Raw genomic sequence first — 21,115 nt, forward strand, 5'->3', positions numbered from 1 at the left:
AGAGTTTCCAACAAATACCTTCCTGTGATTGGCTGTTGCGGGGAATGCCAACGCTTATATGAATAAAATGCAAAATAAGAAATACGTCCTTTTACTCAATAACCTTGTTGTTGTACAAAAGAACAACAATTTCTGTTTTATACAAGACAGAAATTTCCATCTAACTGAATAATGTAGACCAATAAGAAGGCGGATGGAGGCATTGTATCGCCGATATTATTTGTGTGAGGCAACCCCCACTGATGACGTCACAAGATAAGTAGCCAGCCCATGTTTCTGTAACACCCGTTACATTCTGCAGTATTTAATTATTCCTATATTAATACTTTTAAATACTTAACATTTCACTTTTTAGGTAGATTAAAGTTGAAGCAGAATGTCATAAGCAAGGATGTTGTGCTGAATAAAGATGATTTATTAAGTGGATGGCACCTTTAGCTGATTCCTTCCTGTGATTGGCTGTTGTGTGAATGTCAACAAAGAATATCTGCCAATGATATGCCATTTATTATGCACCCCATACCATTTTGTGGGCGGAGCTTGGAACTTCCTACCCGAGCACAACAACCCGCCTTATGGGTTGCTGTTTGGCTATTTATAGTGCGTTGGAAAAGCAACAGATGGCGTTAGTTGTATTTTGCAGGGTAATTTGTTATAAGTGTAATTTGATGTCAACAGATGGCGTAAGCTGTATCTTATGGCCACTGTTGACCAGCCAGTTGATAGTGTTCTTATCTGCCGACAGATGGCATCAGCTGTGTTATTATTACTTCCGAATTCCCTTTTTCACTGATCTACAAATCCCTTGGCTTATGATAAGGTTTTATACCATTTATGATAAGTATTAGATATCTGGAGTTCCGCAATTACTTAATTTATTTATCAACTGTTCAGGATATCATCATATAATGTCTGGTTAGGACGTACTGCTCTCGAATGAAGATTAAGCCACCCAAGAAATGGCACGGGCATGAATAGCCCGTAAATACTGCTCTCGTAATATTATTCAGGGGGGTGGGGGAAATATCAAGTGAAAGCGCCAAGCCATTACGACTATATAGCACTCTAAAGGGATCAGGATACGGATAATGCCAAAAAAAAAAACATTAAAGTCCACTTCAAGTTCAAGTATGTTTATTAAGACAATAAAAAAAGACATCTCAAAGGGATATAGCAGCTATGACTATTTCTACCTCCCTCTACTTCAAGTCCCACAAGGGGCGCACAAAGTCAATGAGTACAAATACATGTATATTATTATATATATGTGTGTGTGTGTGTGTATGTGCAGAAATAATATTAATAAAACAATTAACATCGTGTAGTGTACTCTTGTAATCTATATATCAAAATATATTACTTTGAAACCCATATCATTCACTAAAAAAAATTGGGCTACTCTTATTACAAATTCGCTACTTTTAGAGAGTCAGCTCGCTACTTTGAGCAATTTACATCTGGCAACCGTGGGTCAAGCTGGGCCTCAGTGTGTGTTGAGGCGGCGGTGGTGGTGGTGGTGCGGCAGGAGACACTCCTCCAGGTGGTAATGATGTGTGGTGGATGTTATGGCGTCAGCCGCGACGTGCGGCGGTGTGTGCTCACTACCGCCATGGTGAGCGGCGTGTTGTGTGTGCTGACTATGGTGCACGTTGGCCTAGAGAACACTAAACTACACCTCCAGCACCTCGCTGACACCCACCTCGAGCAGCATCACCAGTCATCACCCAGTATGAGGACAGCGGCGCCGCTGGCTGCTGCTGACGGAGGCGGCGTCAACACCACCGCTGCAGGGAGGCTGGCCCCGCCTCAGAGGCTCCACAATAAGCATCCTGACCAGTATCAGAGGGATCAAGTGCTCAACCTTACCTCATCCTGGGTAAGAGTATAGGCTTATACATCAATTTCTTTCTGTATGAGTAAGCATCTACCTCGTCTTTTCTCTGTAAGAATAGGCCTGTACCTCATCTTCTTTGTGTAAAATTAGGCCTCAACCTCACATTATTTGTGTAAGAGTAGGCCTGCGCCTCCCGAGTAAGAGCAGGTCTATACATCATCTGGGCAAGAGCGGGTCTATACATCATCTCCTAGGCAAGAGCAGGTCTATACATCATCTCCTGGGCAAGAGCAGGTCTATACATCATCTGGGCAAGAGCGGGTCTATACATCATCTAGGCAAGAGCAGGTCTATACATCATCTCCTGGGCAAGAGCAGGTCTATACATCATCTGGGCAAGAGCGGGTCTATACATCATCTCCTAGGCAAGAGCAGGTCTATACATCATCTGGGCAAGAGTGGGTCTATACATTATCTCCTGGGCAAGAGCAGGTCTATACATCATCTAGGCAAGAGCGGGTCTATACATCATCTGGGCAAGAGCGGGTCTATACATCATCTCCTAGGCAAGAGCAGGTCTATACATCATCTGGGCAAGAGTGGGTCTATACATTATCTCCTGGGCAAGAGCAGGTCTATACATCATCTGGGCAAGAGCGGGTCTATACATCATCTCCTAGGCAAGAGCAGGTCTATACATCATCTGGGCAAGAGTGGGTCTATACATTATCTCCTGGGCAAGAGCGGGTCTATACATCATCTCCTAGGCAAGAGCAAGTCTATTCGTGAGTGGGAATGTTTAAGTAATAATCAAAAGGCGGCCCTGGGAGACTGAAGCAGAGGCTGCGTGGCGGGACATTCAACAGGCGCGAAACATAATCACTCATGAACCCAGGAGAAAAGAACATCAGGCGAGGGGCGTCAGTGGTACAGGATTCACCAAGAATTCTATCTAGGGACAACTGACCCTGAGGAACATGAGGAAAGCAAGACTTACCATCATCCTGAAAATTAGGACATTCAACAAAGAGGCACATGACTGTATGTGGTGCAATGAAGTTTATTTTATTTTATTTTATTTATTTATATACAAGACGGTACATTGGGTTTGTGAGAATACATAGCATAGTATTTACAATCTTGTAAAGCCACTAGTACGCGTAGCGTTTCGGGCAGGTCCTTAATCTAACAGATAATTTTAAGTAGGTAAATTCAAGCAGAATTAATAAATGATAACAGATACATTGCAAGAAAAAATGAGATGAGAGAGAATAGTAAGTATATTAAAGCACATTGGTATATTAAAGCTCCGATTGATTACATTGACAGCTTGATTGGCAATTTAAACAAGATAAATAAACACCATACAGCAGATTAACAGCATATAAGAAGACAGCAATGATCATAATGGTAAGTTTAAGTTTAGACGATGTCTTCCGGTGGCCTGCCAGGTGTGGGAGTGGTAGCCTGGTGGTGGTAGTGGTAGAGCAGTGGTAGCCTGCCAGGTATGGAGGAGTGCCAGATGTGGGAGTGGTAGCCTGGTAGGTGTAGAGCAGTGGTAACCTTCCAGGTATGGAGGAGTGCCAGGTGTGGGAGTGGTAGCCTGGTAGGTGTAGAGCAGTGGTAACCTTCCAGGTATGGAGGAGTGCCAGGTGTGGGAGGGTAGCCTGGTAGGTGTAGAGCAGTGGTAACCTTCCAGGTATGGAGGAGTGCCAGGTGTGGGAGGGTAGCCTGGTAGGTGTAGAGCAGTGGTAACTTGCCAGGTATGGAGGAGTGCCAGGTGTGGGAGGGTAGCCTGGTAGGTGTAGAGCAGTGGTAACCTTCCAGGTATGGAGGAGTGCCAGGTGTGGGAGTGGTAGCCTGGTAGGTGTAGAGCAGTGGTAACCTTCCAGGTATGGAGGAGTGCCAGGTGTGGGAGGGTAGCCTGGTAGGTGTAGAGCAGTGGTAACTTGCCAGGTATGGAGGAGTGCCAGGTGTGGGAGGGTAGCCTGGTAGGTGTAGAGCAGTGGTAACCTTCCAGGTATGGAGGAGTGCCAGGTGTGGGAGTGGTAGCCTGGTAGGTGTAGAGCAGTGGTAACCTTCCAGGTATGGAGGAGTGCCAGGTGTGGGAGGGTAGCCTGGTAGGTGTAGAGCAGTGGTAACCTTCCAGGTATGGAGGAGTGCCAGGTGTGGGAGGGTAGCCTGGTAGGTGTAGAGCAGTGGTAACTTGCCAGGTATGGAGGAGTGCCAGGAGTGGGAGTAGTAGCCTGGTAGGTGTAGAACAGTGGAGAGCACTGCATCACAGCATGAGAAGTGTCGTTCGTGTAAGCGAGAAAACTGACAACATTGCTAACGGTGTAATACAAGCCAGCAGCACTGACTGGGATAACTTAGGCTAATGTTAACCTAATATGTTTATTATGAACCCCAAACTTGGTGCGTGTGAATGTGGGAAAAGGGTAGAAAATGGCTTCGGGAACTGTACTCAAATGTTCCTTAAACTCAGCAATATACATATGTTGTAAAGTGGTCAGTTGATGATGCACTCGGCACCCATCCTGAGAGTGCAGGGAGGGAGAGAGTTTTTTTGTTTTTTTTAGTTTAGTTCATTTATTATGCACCCCATACCCATCTTGTGGGCGGTAGTGGAAAGGGTTACAGAGGCACATAATGGGCTCAGGGACTGAACCCCACAATTAATTTAGTTAAGCAAGTTACAATCTTGATGAGCTAGTTACAAAATTCAGTATAAGTCGTCACATCAACAATGGGTTCGAGATCGACCTCAAGTACAGGTTCTAAACTAAGCAACTGACATATGTGGAGAGTTAGTGTCACAATTGATATGTTTGTCCTGAACACCGCCCCTCATCCAGTGGGCAGCGGTGGATAGGTTACACTCAGTTACTTCCTACAGTTAGCAGGGAGAGTGAGCAACCAATTTTAGCACTATAGAATTTTCCGTGAAATATTTGGATAATTCTTGTGCATTAGTCTCTAAATTATTGATGTTTTCCCTCATTCCATGTCATAGTGACGTAGGGTATGATAATATATAGTTGTCCTGACAAAGATCACCTATAATAACAAATAACATCTACATAGAGAGTTGGTGTCAGCACTTGTAGCCGAGCCTGTGTCCAGCCGTATTAACATTCAGTCAGAGAACATCCGGAGAACAGTCTCCGTGGTGTAGTGGTAAGACACTCGCCTGGCGTTCCGCGAGCGCTATGTCATGGGTTCGTATCCTGGCCGGGGAGGATTTACTGGGAGCAATTCCTTAACTGTAGCCTCTGTTTAACGCAACAGTAAAATGTGTACTTGGATGAAAAAACGATTCTTCGCGGCAGGGGATCGTATTCCAGGGACCTGCCCGAAACGCTACGCGTACTAGTGGCTGTACAAGAATGTAACAACTCTTGTATATATCTCAAAAAAAAAAAAAAAAAAAAAAAAAATCTACGAGTCTACTGAGGTTGTCACGGGCTGCTTCCTGGGGGTGGAGGCCTGGTCGAGGACCGGGCCGCGGGGACACTAAAAGCCCCGAAATCATCTCAAGATAACCTCAAGATAACCCATACAAATGTGTGTGTTCGCCGCGTGTGGCTAGGGCGTCGACACAGTGGAGACCCTGGGTGACCGAGCGTCTTGGTGGATGTGGGCCAGCGGGGTGAAGGTCCCGTTACTGCCCCAGGTAATACCACCACCGACTCCTCTTCCGCCAGGCTCCCACTCCCACACCTGCCACTCCTCCATACCTGCCAGGCTACCACTCCCACACCTGCCACTCCTCCATACCTGCCAGGCTACCACTGCTCTACACCTACCAGGCTCCCACTTCCACACCTGCCACTCCTCCATACCTGCCAGGCTACCACTCCCACACCTGCCACTCCTCCATACCTGCCAGGCTACCACTTCCACACCTGGCACTCCTCCATACCTGCCAGGCTACCACTCCCACACCTGGCTCTCCTCCATACCTGCCAGGCTACCACTCCCACACCTGGCACTCCTCCATACCTGCCAGGCTACCACTTCCACACCTGGCACTCCTCCATACCTGCCAGGCTACTACTCCCACACCTGGCTCTCCTCCATACCTGCCAGGCTACCACTCCCACACCGGGCACTCCTCCATACCTGCCAGGCTACTACTCCCACACCTGGCTCTCCTCCATACCTGCCAGGCTACCACTCCCACACCGGGCACTCCTCCATATCTGCCAGGCTACTACTCCCACACCTGGCTCTCCTCCATACCTCTCTGTTTTTGTACACAGCCTTGTTGGGCTTCATGGTGAGTGCAACCAGTCCTCACACTAGGCTGGTTAAAGCAGCGGCCGTCCTCCTCACACGGAGGACGTCCTCCGGAGGACGAGGACGTGAGGACGTGAGCGAAGCACCTGTTCCGGAAGTGTTCGGACGTCACCAGTTGTGAGTCGTGTGTAAACCGTTTTTCATTCATAAACAGAGGGGGTTTGGCGGCTGGATTAACGAGCTTGGATCTTTGTATGCGAGGACGGGTTGAGCTGTAGGTGGAGGGCAGTGAACTGCAGTTGTCGTTGTTTTAGATTCATCTACTCGAAAAACAATTTTCATGTAGCACGGGCTACAGTGATCCCGATGAACTGCTGCTGCTGTTTTAGATTCAGTAAGCCCGTAGTAGACTTACCTGGCATAGGAGCGGGGTTATCTTGAGATTACCTTGAGTTGATTTCGGGGTTTAGCGTCCCCGCGGCCCGGTCCTCGACCAGGCCTCCTTTTTGTTACCCATCCCCAGGAAACATCCCGTAGTAGCTGTCTAGCTCCCAGGTACCTATTTACTGCTAGATGAACAGAAGAATCAGGGTGAAAGAAACTGCCCATTAGTTTCTGCCTCCACCGGGGTTCGAACCCGGAACCTCAGGACTACGAATCCGAAGCGTTATCCACTCAGCTATTAGGCCCCTGTAACTGGGGCCTGAGGCTGGGGCGGGGCTGTAACTGAATGTGGTTGAACTGTTGTTGTTTTTTATTCAGCTACTGGAACAAAATTTCTATGTAGCACGGGCTATGGTGAGCCCGGAAGTGAAAGCTCTTTGGAGTCATTATCAGTATCAACAGCTGATACTGTAGATCCGGGGATGGAGTCTGTGGACCCACCAAACCAAGACCATAAGGCTGGTCAGACCGGTGTGTTGATGGGTCACACACGGTGTTCACAGCTAGGCGAGTGTCACGGGAGTCAGCACGACAGTCGGCCGGGATGGCCACAGTCAACCAGTCTAATGGGGAGTTTGAACTGATGGATTGATTGATAAAGATTAAGCCACTGGTCGAGGACCGGGCCGCGAGGACACTAAAAAGCCCCGAAATCATCTCAAGATAACCACCCAAGAGGTGGCACGGGCATGAGTAGCCCGTGGTTTGAACTGTTGTTGTTGTTGTTGCTTAAGCTTCGCTACTTGGAACAAAAAGTTCCAAGTGGCACGGGCTATGGTGAGCCCGTAGTGAACTTACCTGGCACGGGAGCGGGGCTGTGTTTGAACTGCTGCTGTTGTTGTTATAGATTCAGCTACTTGGAACAAGTTCCAAGTAGCACGGGCTATGGTGAGCCCGTAGCGGACTTACCTGGCACAGGAGCGGGGTTGTGTTTGAACTACAGTTTATGTTTCTTTTATATGAGGCTGGTGGGGTGGGCAGCCACGGCCCTTGAGTCGGACCTTGATGGAAGATTACGCTCAATATCTCCAGCAGGGTTGGGTCCAGACCCGGGTGCACCTTCAACACACCCTTCCCATCCTTTCCACACCCCGGCTATTTCCTTGCCTAAGACGTTTCCCAAATCCCCACTGGTGACCGACTCTTCCCCTGAAGTGATTCCACCACTGTTATAATTCCTTCCTGGGGGAGCACGGCGCCATAATCGCACTAGAACCTGCACCACTCCCAAACTGCTCCCACCTTCCATGATCTATTTGGCCCCTACTCCGACAAAATACTATGATGTCATTACTGATAACTACTGCCACTGATGACCTGCATACGCATAAATGAAACTTTGACTTCAAGGAAAAGAAGGTAGTTATTCAACTGTATAAATCTCTGGTGCGCCCCCACTTGCATTATTGTATCATGCATGGAGACCTCATCTTCAGGAAGACAAATGTTTTCCAGAAAGTTCAACACTGGGAAATAATATCATCCCAGAACTAAGTCAACTCTCATACCAGGAACAGTTGAGGGCCTCAGGGCTAGCAACACTGCTAACCATACATGATATTGCTGACCTCGTCGAAATACTGAACAATTTGGAATATATTGATCCAGGCAACACACACTCACACTCACACTCTCTCTCTCTCTCTCTCTCTCTCTCTCTCTCTCTCTCTCTCTCTCTCTCTCTCTCTCTCTCTCTCTCTCTCTCTCTCTCCATTTTTCGAGGAAGGTGTAATGGGGCCACCCTCGACGAAGGGACAGGGAGGTCACCCTCGAGGAAGGACAGGGAGGCGACCATTGTTCCTGCCTGATGATAGACATAACATATTTGGTGTCCCTGTACTAAGAGAGGAGGCAGTAAACCAAGCAACCTTGGAGGACTTTGAGCTCACCAGTCATGAGGTCAAAAGGAATTGGTTTTAGCTGAATGTGACAAAGGCTGTTGGGCTGACAGAATCTCACCATGGATACTAAAAGAGGGTGCAGAAGCACTAAGTGTGCCACTCTCTATGGTGTGTAACAGGTCCTGGGAAACAGGATACCTACCGGAAAGCTGGAAGACTGCTAATGTAGTCCTAATATACAAAATGAGTGACAGACAAGAGGCACTGAACCACAGCCCAGTTTCCTAACTTGTATACCATGCAAGGTGATGGAGAAGATCGTGTGGAAGAGATTTGTAGAGCATCTGGAGGGAAATAGCTTTGTAACGCACCACCAGCATGGGATCTGGGATGGTAAATCCTGCCTCACATGTTTAATAGAATTCTATGACCAGGCGGCAAAAAATAAGCAAGAAAGAGAAGGGTGGGCAGATTGCATTTTTTTAGACTGTCAGAAACTGTTAGACTTTGTTTAGACTGTTAGACTTTGACACAGTACCCCATAAGAGGCTGTTACAAAAGTTTGAGAAACAGGCAGGAGTAAAAGGTAAAGTGCTCCAGTGGATAAGGGAGTATTAAAGCAACAGGAAACAGCGAATAACTGTTAGGGGGGAAACATCAGAGTGAAGAGATGTCACCAGCGGAGTCCCACAGGGATCTGTACTTTGACCCATCCTGTTTCTGATATATGTAAACAATCTTCCGGAAGGTATAGACTCGTTCCTCTCAACGTTTGCTGATAATGCTAAAATTATGAGAAGAATCAAGACAGATGAAGAGGCAGAGACTACAGGACGACCTGGACAAATTAGAGGAATGGTCTAGAAAATGGCTACTAAAGTTCAACTCAGGTAAGCGTAAAGTAATGAAATTAGGAAAAGGGAGCAGGAGGCTGAACACAAGGTACTATCTGGGAGGTGAAATTCTTCAAGAGTCAAGTAGAGAGAAAGATCTGGGGGTTGATATCACACCGAACATGTCTCCAGAGGCCCACATCAAAAGAATATCATCAGCGGCATATGCTAGATTGGCCAACATAAAGGCAAGAACTGCCTTTTGTGTATGGAATCATTCAGAACCTTGTATATCATATGTCAGACCAATCCTGGAGTATGCAGCTCCATCCTGGAGTCCATACCTAAACATAAGACAAAGAAAAGATTCAGAGGTATGCCACCAGCCTAGTCCCAGAGGTGAGAGGTACGAGTTACGAGGATAGGCTAAGGGAATTAAACCTCACGTCCCTGGAAGACAGTAGACTTCAGGGAGACATGATCACCACATACATAATTCTCAGAGTAATTGACAGGGTGGAGAAAGACAAACTATTAAGCATGGACGGAATACGAAGGAGGAGATACATGCGGAAACTGAGTACCCAAATGAGCCACAGAGACACTGGAAAGTATTTCAGTGTCAGACTAGTTAAATTTTAATGGAATGCATTAGGCAGTGATGTGGTCACTGCATTAGTATGGAATTCATTAGGTAGACTCCATACACAGTTTCAAATGTAGTTATGAAAGCCCAATAGGCTCAGGAACCGGTACACCAGTTTAATTAAGATTCAGGACCTGCCCGTAACACTATGCGTGTTAGTGACTTTGCATGAATGTAAAAATCCCAATCCTAATCTAATGAGATCTTACCAACCCATTGTACCTTCTTATAAATAAATTATTATTATTATTATTATTTTTATTAAATGACAGCTGAGGGCAGTTTAATTGAGCAAAGAGCCGAAGCTCAAGCCCCACAAGTACAACTAGGTGAGTATGAAACTAATATCAGTTGTATTGGGTCCAGACAGAGGAAGAGTGTGGACGCGTGGCGGCTGTCATGTCTGAGCGGAGGAGGGTGCTGGAAGCGGCCTGCCAGCAGTTCCAGACCCAACATGGCCGCCCGCTCATCCCCAACCTCTCACCCGTCTACTACAACCTCTTCTCCCTCCCAGACTACAACATCGTCTGGTGCCCCATATTTAAGGTAACCCAATAATTTTCCACATTTATAATATTCTCTTACAATAAATTATATTAATTTTGTGTGAAATGTGATAGTAGAGATAAGCTACCTAATAATACTCAACTAATTGTGCTCGCAGGCGTTGAGCTTCAGCTCTTTTTCTTTTTGTCCCGCACCATAAAGTTCAATTAGCTGATGTACCAACGCAGTGAAGAACAAGCTAATTACCGCACGGAGGAACGTCTGCCCGCGTAATGCCTCTGGACTGCATCTTGTGCCAGGGTGTAGAGATAACGGTGCAATCTCCCTGTTGTGGTGTGTGTGTGGCTCGTGCTGGCGTGCCCTGCCCGCCCGCACCACCAGTATGGCCGCCTCTATTATCTCTGCACATTTCCATTTATTTCTTAGTTAAATGACAGAAACTCAAACACTAGGCTATGATATTTCTGTGAGAACTTGAAACTAGTTTCCGGCAGCCCGTCCTCCTGTTAAGAATGTTTGTGTATGTACTCACCTAGTTGTGCTTGCGGGGGTTGAGCTCTGGCTCTTTGGTCCCGTGTATGTATGAATACATACACGGTCCCGTGTATGTACACACACACACATAATATATATATATATATATATATATATATATATATAACATCGTCTATATATATATATATATATATATATATATATATATATAACATTATATATATATATATATATATATATATATATATATATATATATATATATATATATATATATATATATATATATAACATTATATATATATATATATATATATAATATATATATATATATATATATATATATATATATATATATATATATATATATATATATATATATATATATATATATATATATATATGCAATTGACGATCACAAAACACTGATCATTTTTATGCGGAAAATCCACAGAGAAATGTGAAAGAAAGTGAACGTTTCGGCCTGATTAAAGCCGTACAAACTCAACATTATTATTAAATGCCGGATTTAATTATTAAATTTTACAACAAATTATTAAATTATTAAATATTACAGCCGGATTAAACTCAACATATTGAGTTTGGTGTTGTCCTGTGGAGTCAGTGGGACAACAGAAGTGTTGTCCCACTGGACAACACCTCTGTTGGGATATTGAGTCAGTTCTACTGGCACATTATCAAGTAGGCGAGATCGATCAGTGGTGCAGAGCAAAAGATGAGATGTTGTCTCAGAGGCCACTAGTCGGAGAGTGACGTCCCAAGGCCAATCGTAGACCTTCCTTGCACGACGTCTTAGGTGGGCCTAATACTGATTTGTTATCACCTCCAGCATTCTGTGCTGTTACCGTGACAGTGTTGCATTGTCATGGTAACAGCATGGTAAGAACATATTACTGGGAAGTATTCTCCTCCCCACACACCCTCCACACCTTCCCATCTTCTCTCCACACACCCTCCCTTTTTATACACACCCTTTCATCCTCCCTACCCCCACACACCCTTCTGCACATCACTGTAACGAGAAAGGTTGTGCCAAGAATACAAATCTTTAATCTGAAAATTCATTGTTAGTGTCAATATCTGAATATACTAATGTTTAAATGAATGGAAAGCTTTACAGTTTCACATATCTTATCCACCAACTTGGTGAAGGTGTGGATATGAACTATCAGCTGAGTCCCCTTCAAGGGTGACATAGTGGCTGCCCTCGACCACCCTGGCTGGCTTCCAACCTTCCAGGGACTAACAAACGGTCAGACACACTTTTATAGATAGACGGGGATATCTGGCATTGCTTGGGTATCTGTCTCTGTCTCACTCTCCCTCCCTCCTGTTTTTCCATTGCTCCCTCTTCCCTCCCTTTAAATGGAAGGGATGGAGAATGGGAGGGAAGATTCAATCAACGTTCAACATCGCTAACATTGATCGACCTTGATTCAACATTGATAACAGCCGTAAACTGTTTTAAAACAATATATGGACAATGAAGGCTGTATGCTAACACTGTGTATCTAAGTGTTACCTGGATACTGTATACCAACACTGTGTACCTAAGTGCCATCTGGTTAATGTATAAACATTTTGGTGTTTCAGTCAGCATCAACAACTTGGGTGAAGAACTTGCTGCTGCTGGCGGGCCAGGAAGAGGTAGAGGGAAGCCTCCACGCCCGCGCCCGCCAGATCTATACCTTGACAAAGAACCCCAAGGAACGACAAGGCATATTGTCCAAGGCCAGGAAGATGATCATAGTGAGACACCCACTGGACCGTCTTCTCTCCGCCTACAGGTGCGTTACTCATCCACCCACCTACAGGTGCGTTACTCATCCACCCACCTACAGGTGCGTTACTCATCCACCCACCTACAGGTGCGTTACTCATCCACCCACCTACAGGTGCGTTACTCATCCACCCACCTACAGGTGCGTTACTCATCCACCCACCTACAGGTGCGTTACTCATCCACCCACCTACAGGTGCGTTACTCATCCACCCACCTACAGGTGCGTTACTCATCCACCCACCTACAGGTGCGTTACTCATCCACCCACCTACAGGTGCGTTACTCATCCACCCACCTACAGGTGCGTTACTCATCCACCCACCTACAGGTGCGTTACTCATCCACCCACCTACAGGTGCGTTACTCATCCACCCACCTACAGGTGCGTTACTCATCCACCCACCTACAGGTGCGTTACTCATCCACCCACCTACAGGTGCGTTACTCATCCACCCACCTACAGGTGCGTTACTCATCCACCCACCTACAGGTGCGTTACTCATCCACCCACCTACAGGTGCGTTACTCATCCACCCACCTACAGGTGCGTTACTCATCCACCCACCTACAGGTGCGTTACTCATCCACCCACCTACAGGTGCGTTACTCATCCACCCACCTACAGGTGCGTTACTCATCCACCCACCTACAGGTGCGTTACTCATCCACCCACCTACAGGTGCGTTACTCATCCACCCACCTACATGTGCGTTACTCATCCACCCACCTACAGGTGCGTTACTCATCCACCCACCTACAGGTGCGTTACTCATCCACCCACCTACAGGTGCGTTACTCATCCACCCACCTAAACATCTCAACCATCTTTACCACTACATCCCTCTCCTCCATTTTCTTTGTGACTATATAAATCTAAATAACAGAAACAATATATTTATAGGACAAGTGCGGATAGCCTCCTTAGCGGCAGTGTCTGCACACTCATTTAAGGAAATACTAATATGGCTGGGAACCCAGCAACACTAAACCTCCTTAAACCTGCTAGAGATGAGAAACAACCATTATTGGATTTCTACTGCCACAGGATGTATAGGATTAAATTATTCCAAAGTCATGAGAGCACTACGAGTTAACCACTATGACAAAGGAGCGCTGACGACAGAAACGCAATCGACGAAGGGCATACAAGTAAATAAGTAATTATTAAAGAAAGCACCAAGCCGGGAAGGCTATGTAGCACCAGAAGGGCATACAAGATGGCATACAGTTCAGCCGTGAAGATGCTAGCCTCTGGAGGTAGGCGGCATATACAGGTTTGATCTGGAAAGGCCACAGAGTATTCAACACCGTCGGCAGACTTGGACCTATCCGTTAAGAGGGCAACATAATGTGAGTGCAAAGAAAAATGTTCAAGGAAAAGGCGTTTCAGAACAAGAGAATGGGTAGAAGTCTCTATCACATGAGTCAAAGCCTTGCAAAACTTCACAAGTGGGACCCGCCAGAGAGGTAAGGATGCAACTACACGAGGAGAGACATTGCCAACACAAACTGAAAGGGAGGCATGTAAGCAAGACATGCGAACAGAAAAAGGGAGGCTTGTAAGCGAGACATGCGAACAGAAAATGACAGGTGGTGAAAGGCAACAGGGCCCACTGGACCGGAAGGGCAACTGGGCCCACTTGACCTGAGGGGCCACAGGGCCGACTGGAGGGGCAGCAGGGCCCACCGGACTGGAGGGGTAACTGGGCCCACTGGAGGGGCAACAGCCAAGGCACGGCAAACGCGAGAATGAGGATGTTGCAGAGACCTCGCGATGTAACGAAGGCAGTAATGATCTCGATGATCCTGGAGCGACAAGATGTCCCTGTCAACATACAGCTCTGGATAGGGGGCAAACAAAAGGCACCAGAGCTGAGGCACAACCCAGCATGGTGCAGAGCATCAAGACGGTGAAGGACCGAATGAGAGGCAGAGAAGGCAGGGCATACATAATACAGTTTAGATAGCACAAGGGAACACTGCAAATAGAAGATCGTGCGTCTATCAGTTCCCCAGGAAGTATGGGACAAGACTTTAAGGTAAGGGCTTTAGAGCATTCAACTCAGAGGTAAGACACATGGGGGGACCAAGACAAACAAGTGTCAAAGATTAATCCCAAAAGTTTAGCAGAATCTTTACACAGAAGGAGACTACCATAGAGCGACAAAGGGGGACGAAGAATGACCTTACGAGTAAGTCATAGCACAGGTCTTGGTCAAAGAGAATTTGAAACCATGACTGGTGTCAGAGGACGACACGGTAGCAATCTCAAGTTGAAGCATCACTCCGACAGCAGAGGATGAGATCGTCATATAAATGGCCGAGAAAATGCCAGAAGGAAGGAAAATGCAGCAAGGAAGACCATTGAGGGCAACCAGGACAAGAGTAATATTCAGAACACTACCTCGGGAAACACCTTCATATTGTTGAAAAAGAGTCAGAGGAAGTGCTACCAAGGCTCACTTTAATGAACGACTAGAGAGGAAGCATTTAAGGAAGAAAGGGAGATTGCCATGAAGGCCAAAAAGCTAGTTATAGCCCCGCTCCTGTGCCAGGTAAGTTCACTACAGGCTCACCATAGCCCGTGCTACTTGGAACTTTTTGTTCTGAGTAACTGATTCCAAAACATAAAACAGAATGCCAAAAGATCAGAGTTGGGATAGAATATATCTCCAGGTAGTGTCGAAGCCTTTTCCAGGTCAAAAAGAACAGCAACAATGGAAGTCTTCGCAGCAAAGGCAAGATAAATATAGACCTCCACATCCACCAAAACATCAGTCGTGCTACGACACTTGTGAAAGACAAATTGGGAAGGGGATAGTTGACGAAATTGTTCTAGGAACCACATCAGACGTACATTGACCATACGTTCAAAAAGTTTGCAGATGTAACTCGTCAGGGCAATGGGGTGGAAATCCTTAGGGGACGTCCCACGAGTGCTGGGTTTCAATATAGTAAGAACAACCACCTGAAGCCAGTCCTCTGAGACTGATGACTCCTCCTAAATACGGTTGTAAATATTCAGCAAACACTGAAAGGCGCAAGGAGACAGATGATGACTCATCTCATAATGAATTCCGTCTGCACCGGTCGCTGAAGAACTGCAGGTCAGGGCAGACCGGAGTTCTGATAAGAGACAAGGGATCATTATAGGGCTGGGTGCCCTATATGGGTGCGAAAGTCTAAGGGACGAGATTCAATAAGGGGCTCACGAGCAAGAAACTTAGGAGGAAGATGAGAACCGGAGCCAACAGTCCAAAAGTGAGAATCCAGTTCATTTGCGACCGACACAAGATCCGCTACGACAAAACCATGGAGGTGAAGGATGGGTAAAATACCTGGAACAAACTTACCCGCTATTTTGCAGATTGTCTTCCAGATCTGAGGGAGAGCGGCGTCAACTGTAAGGGGTGGAAACACAAGATTTCCAGCCCTATGGGCCACTGCACTCGCCTCCCAAAACAAAATAAAAGAATGATATGTGTCGGCGCTGGTGTGTTTTCCAGGCTGCACGCTTACAGCCCGAGCACGTTCCAAATTCCAGCAGGAAAGTCACTTCCTGTGCCTGGCGAGGTGGTGGGGAACAGAGCGGAGGGCAGCGTCGAATATGGCGTCATGAAGGAGGAGGAGGGCTCGAGGGAGAGGCAGATCAGACAGGTCAGAAAGAGTAGCTTGGAGGATGAATAGATTCTAACCGCAACTTAGGAAAGGTGAGGGGGAGGGTGGAAAGAAAAGGATACGAGGATGGGGAAATGGTCACTGTTATAGAGGTCATCAAAAACCCTCCAACTGACCTCTAAATAAATAAGTAGAAGAGAGAAAGATGAAGACATGAAAAGTGCAGGTCTGTGCGTCAACATGGGTTCGCTCACCTAAATTCAGAAGAGACAAAGAAGAAGAGATGACGAAAGTTTTGAGAAGGCGGCCACGGGAATCACCACTCCTTACATATGCCGACACTTAAAATCGCCAAAAAGGAGCGTCCAATACATGTTTTAGATCTGAAAGAGAAAGCAGAACATTTGGGGGAGATAAATGGAATAGACTGTGACCATTTACTCACAAAGATACGGGCAGCAAAGGAATGAATGTGCGACTGAAAAAGTAAAAAATCACACTTCATGTAATAGTATTATCTGGAGCTATTTAACTACAAGCAATTTCAATATTGAAGTTACGATATATATTTGTACTAATGAGATAGTGTTGTAAATGCAGGGATAGGCTTCTTATATTGGCAACGCTTGCACATTGTTGGAGCAATATGTCGGCGTAGCCTGCTGATGAGTGGTGAGCAAGTTGACGACTGCTAGGATGCGAAAAATGTTTTATTTTATTCCGTATTTGGGATGAGGATGTTGCATGATTGATGCCTTGCAAAAACTGTGCCCAGTGTTGCTCACATAACATTCTCTGACGCTGGCGAGAATGATATGTCTCGATCACTTTTTAATATCCTTTTAGTGGGAAGTAAAAATATGAATTAAAATATTAAACGTATGAATATGCCAACAGAGACAAAATGCTGAGGTTCAGGTCCTACAACGGACCCCACGAGAAGCTCCAGCGGGCGATATCCACAAAGTATCTGGACCCCAACCCAGCTAGGAAGGACTCCAAGATCAGCAGTGGGTCACAAGCACACAAGAAGGATCACGTCTTTCCTTCCTTCTCACAATTTCTCATGAAGGTCAAAGACGATGCTCAGAACGCATGGTTAGTTATCTGCCTTCTTCTACCTGTGGTGAGACTGGTGTAGATTCCCACACTGACCTCTTCTACACGTGCACTTACGAACAAGTGGGGCCTGGTAGTGAATTACAGGTGAACTGGTGGTGGTGCACTAATGGTAAAATGGTGGTGTAGGGAGAGAACGATTGCGATTGTTTATGTCATACTGTACTTACCAGTTATAGATGTTTAAGAAAAACTTGATCTGAATACCTTTTATTTGGGGGAAATATATACAGTATAGTCTTTCGTCTCAACTCCTATGAACTGCCAATGAACTGGTGTACAGGTTCCCGAACCCATTGGTATCTTATATCTACATTTGTGTATATGTATGGAGTCTGCTTCCACCACGTCACTATCTAGTGCATTCCGTTTAGTAACTACTCTGACACAAAAAATTATTTCTAATGACTGTAGCTCATTTGGGTACTCAGCTTCCACCTGTGCTCCCTTGTGCAAGTGTTAATTTATCCGTCTTTATCTACCCTGTCAATTGCCATGCCTGTTCACAGAGCCAAAAGCATTAGTAAGATATTACTAATATTAAGGTTATTAAGGTGAAAGAGAAAGAGGCAGCAAAGGTGGTGACAGTGAACTGTGTTGCAGGGACAACAACGGGAAGCCGCCAGTAAACATGCACTGGAGACCATACTGGCAGGCGTGTGCTCCGTGTCAACTGCACTACGACCTCATCGCCCAGGTGGAGACATTCACCAGGGACCAAGAGTACCTCATCCAACACCTGGGCCTCCGGGGACTCATCAACATGCACACTCACGCCTCAAAGTTAGTCTCTTGCGTATTGCCAGTTTAGTATTTCACACACTGCATATAACAGTTGTACAGTCTGTATCTGTATTCTTATCCAGATGCAGTTAACAGAGCACTTTAAAAAATACAATGAAGTTAATAAGTTGTATATAATGTGTTTAAGCAGGAGTCAATTAACAGCAATATTTTGCATTATATGCATGTAAATCAAAATTGTTATATAATTAATTGGATGGGGTACCCGATAGTGACCAGGTCTCCTCCCCCCCCCTCTCCCTCAACTAATCTGCCCCTCTCTCGTCTTTTTTCACTTATCTTCTCTCTTTGGCTTTCTTCCCCAACATCTCTCCTGTCTCCAACCTCCCTCACCACTCACTACTCTCCACCCCTCACCGCTTCTTTAAGAATTTGATTGGAAAGACTTGCTGTTAAGAAAGTAAATGAGATGTATGTCAACTTTTGTGAAGTATATGATTATAGTCACAACAAAAATGATACCAAAACAGTGATGCAGAACAAGGAATCAAGACTGGTTCAACAGAAATTTCTAGAGGGCAAGAACCAAACACAAAGAATTCCAGAGAACAACAGAGCACAGAGGTGTATAGAGATGAAGTGGAAAAAAATGCTCAAGGAGCTAAGTAGGAATAAAGCAGTTGGCAGAGATGGGGTGACACACTGGATGAGTGACAGAGAGGCTTCTAACATGGATGAAAAATTTTCTAACCTATAGCAAAATGAGGGCAGTAATCAGAAGAAATGTATTAGACTGAAGAAATATCCCGAGTGAAGTACCACAGAGTTCAGTTCTTGCACCAGTAAGTGCAAGAACTTACGTGTAAACAGTATGTTCATCGTCTACATAAACAACCTACGAGAAGAAATACAAAATTATATGAACATGTTTGCTGATTCCATTCACCTAGACTGTATGGGTCTCGAACCGCTGACCCCCCACACGTGTGAGGCTGTAGCACTATCAACTAGGCTATGAGCTGTCTTAAAAAGTTTATTTCCACGGAAGTATGGATGGCAATTTATGTTTGCTGATGGCATACTAAAATACTAGGGGAAGATAAGAAATTTATATGATTGTCATATGCTTCAAGAAGACCTGGACAAAATAAGTGTATGGAACATCACTTGGCAAATGAAATTTAATGTGAATACATGTCTTGTTATAGAATGTGGAACAAGAGAAAATAGACCACACACAACCTACAAATTATGTAAAAATGCTTTAAAAAAATTATGATAAAGAAAGATCTAGAGTGGGGGTTGAAGATTGAAAACTATCACCCGAGGACTATATAAAGAGTATTGTACGAGGAGCCTATGCTATGCTTTCCAATTTCAGAATTGCTTTTAAATACTGTACATGGATAGTATATAGTGGATTCTATCCTTTTCTTCATCAAGATAATGTTGTTAATTTGAAAGTTGTAACGTGAGTTATGCCCCACATGCAAGGTCTTGCATTTTCGATATTAAAAAGCATTTGCCAGTTTTCTGACCATTTATGGTCAGAAAATTTATGGTAAATTCTCAGGGTGGACAAGGATGGATTATTTAACACGGGAGGCACACGCACAAGGGGACTCAGGTGGAAGCTGAGTACCCAAATGAGCCACAGACACATTAGAAAGAACTTTTTCAGTGTCAGAGTAGTTAGTAAATAGAATGCACTAGGAAGTGATGTGGTGGAGGATGACTCCATACACAGTTTTAAATGTAGATATGACAAGAGCCCAGTAGGCTCAGGAATCTGTACATCAATTGATTGACAGTTGAGAGGTGGGACCAAAGAGCCAGAGCTCAACCCCCGCAAGCACAATTAGATAAGTACACTTACTAATATTCTCATAAAATCACTTACATAAAAATAAAAAGTAACATGTACAAATGCACATTCACCTGTCTCACCCAGCGTAACTTGATCTAACTACATCACATTAATGTTATTTTTTGTGCATTTTAAGAGAATCGTCGCAGGTAAAACTCCTATACCACAGCCAGAGTGCATGCAATGCGTGAAACCCTAACTGGGTATCCCATCGAGGATTCAATCGAATCCCAGGTTGCATTGCTTTTGAGCATTTCCTGGCAGAGTTGGTTATGCTTGGGAGAACCCATAATGCAGGTTCAAATCCTTATCATGGCTTTTACTGATTTTCTCATTGATACATAATGTTAATGTGATTTCTTTTTGGTTAAGACTAATCCTTAACAATATACAGTATATTTCATTTTTTTTCCAACAGCTTTGACATGTATAACAAGACGAGCGAGGCTACCCACCATTACTTTAGCCAAGTGCCTCTTTCTCTGCTCCAAGATGTGGTTAAACTCTATCAACCAGACTTCGCACTCTTTGGATACTCGCCGCAGCCATACTACGACATCGCCAGAGCAGATTAACACTACTTCCTCAATAAAACAAGACAATTCTAATATTGATTAATTTATTTATAATAAAAAAATCTGTTAGCTCTGCCGTTGCACAAAGATGCTGCTCTTCCCTGGGCCTCATCTTTAAATCTGTATAATAATAAATTCACACATTCAGATTTTTATTTAATTGAAATAAATGTATTATTGACTGATAGTCTACTCCTATTGACAATTATTATTAAGACAATAAGTAACAAAATACCATATAGTTAACTAAACTAAATGCAATGCAAATGAGCTATGCTCGTGGTAATTACTAAAAGGCGGCACCAAACTTATTAATTATTTAGTCTGTGACAGTGGTAACACACGCCCTGCATCTCTTAAGCTATTTGTTTAGGTTCGAGTCCTGCCCAGGGAAGACTGATCGGGTGTCAAGCCTTAACTGTTCGCCCATGTTTACCCAGTATAGTAATTGGGTACTTGGTTGTTAACCAAGTGGTGGGTCATGTTCCAGAAAAACTAGTGGGTAAAGCTTTCATGTGCTATAGGAAGAGAAAGCTCTCAACCTGTTAAC

At 44.9% G+C, this 21,115-nt stretch overlaps 1 protein-coding gene across 2 annotated transcripts; it reads left to right on the forward strand.

Annotated features, from left to right (window-relative positions):
- The first annotated feature begins 1,317 nt into the window (after window positions 1-1,317).
- On the forward strand, window positions 1,318-20,712 carry LOC123775148 (carbohydrate sulfotransferase 11). Of its 2 annotated transcripts, XM_069319170.1 has the most exons (6): window positions 1,351-1,876; window positions 10,204-10,383; window positions 12,453-12,646; window positions 17,158-17,358; window positions 17,983-18,162; window positions 20,409-20,712. In XM_069319170.1, the coding sequence occupies exons 1-6, from the start codon at window positions 1,547-1,549 to the stop codon at window positions 20,563-20,565; spliced, it is 1,242 nt and encodes a 413-aa protein (XP_069175271.1). In that variant the 5' UTR covers window positions 1,351-1,546; the 3' UTR covers window positions 20,566-20,712. The 2 variants fall into 2 exon arrangements, with proteins under 2 accessions (XP_069175272.1, XP_069175271.1); XM_069319171.1 differs by lacking the exon at window positions 17,983-18,162 and having other exon boundaries at window positions 1,318-1,876.
- Window positions 20,713-21,115: the final 403 nt, after the last annotated feature.

The sequence above is a fragment of the Procambarus clarkii genome, chromosome 92 (genome assembly GCF_040958095.1).
Source record: "Procambarus clarkii isolate CNS0578487 chromosome 92, FALCON_Pclarkii_2.0, whole genome shotgun sequence".
In the NCBI taxonomy this organism is placed as follows: Eukaryota; Metazoa; Arthropoda; class Malacostraca; order Decapoda; family Cambaridae; genus Procambarus; species Procambarus clarkii.

Excerpts from the sequence above, each read along its gene's own strand:
- LOC123775148 (XM_069319170.1), top strand. The coding sequence starts at position 1,547 with ATGATGTGTGGTGGATGTTATGGCGTCAGCCGCGACGTGCGGCGGTGT. Across the intron at positions 1,877-10,203 it reads TCAACCTTACCTCATCCTGG|ACAGAGGAAGAGTGTGGACG; the intron begins GTAAGAGTATAG and ends TATTGGGTCCAG. Across the intron at positions 10,384-12,452 it reads TCTGGTGCCCCATATTTAAG|TCAGCATCAACAACTTGGGT; the intron begins GTAACCCAATAA and ends TTGGTGTTTCAG.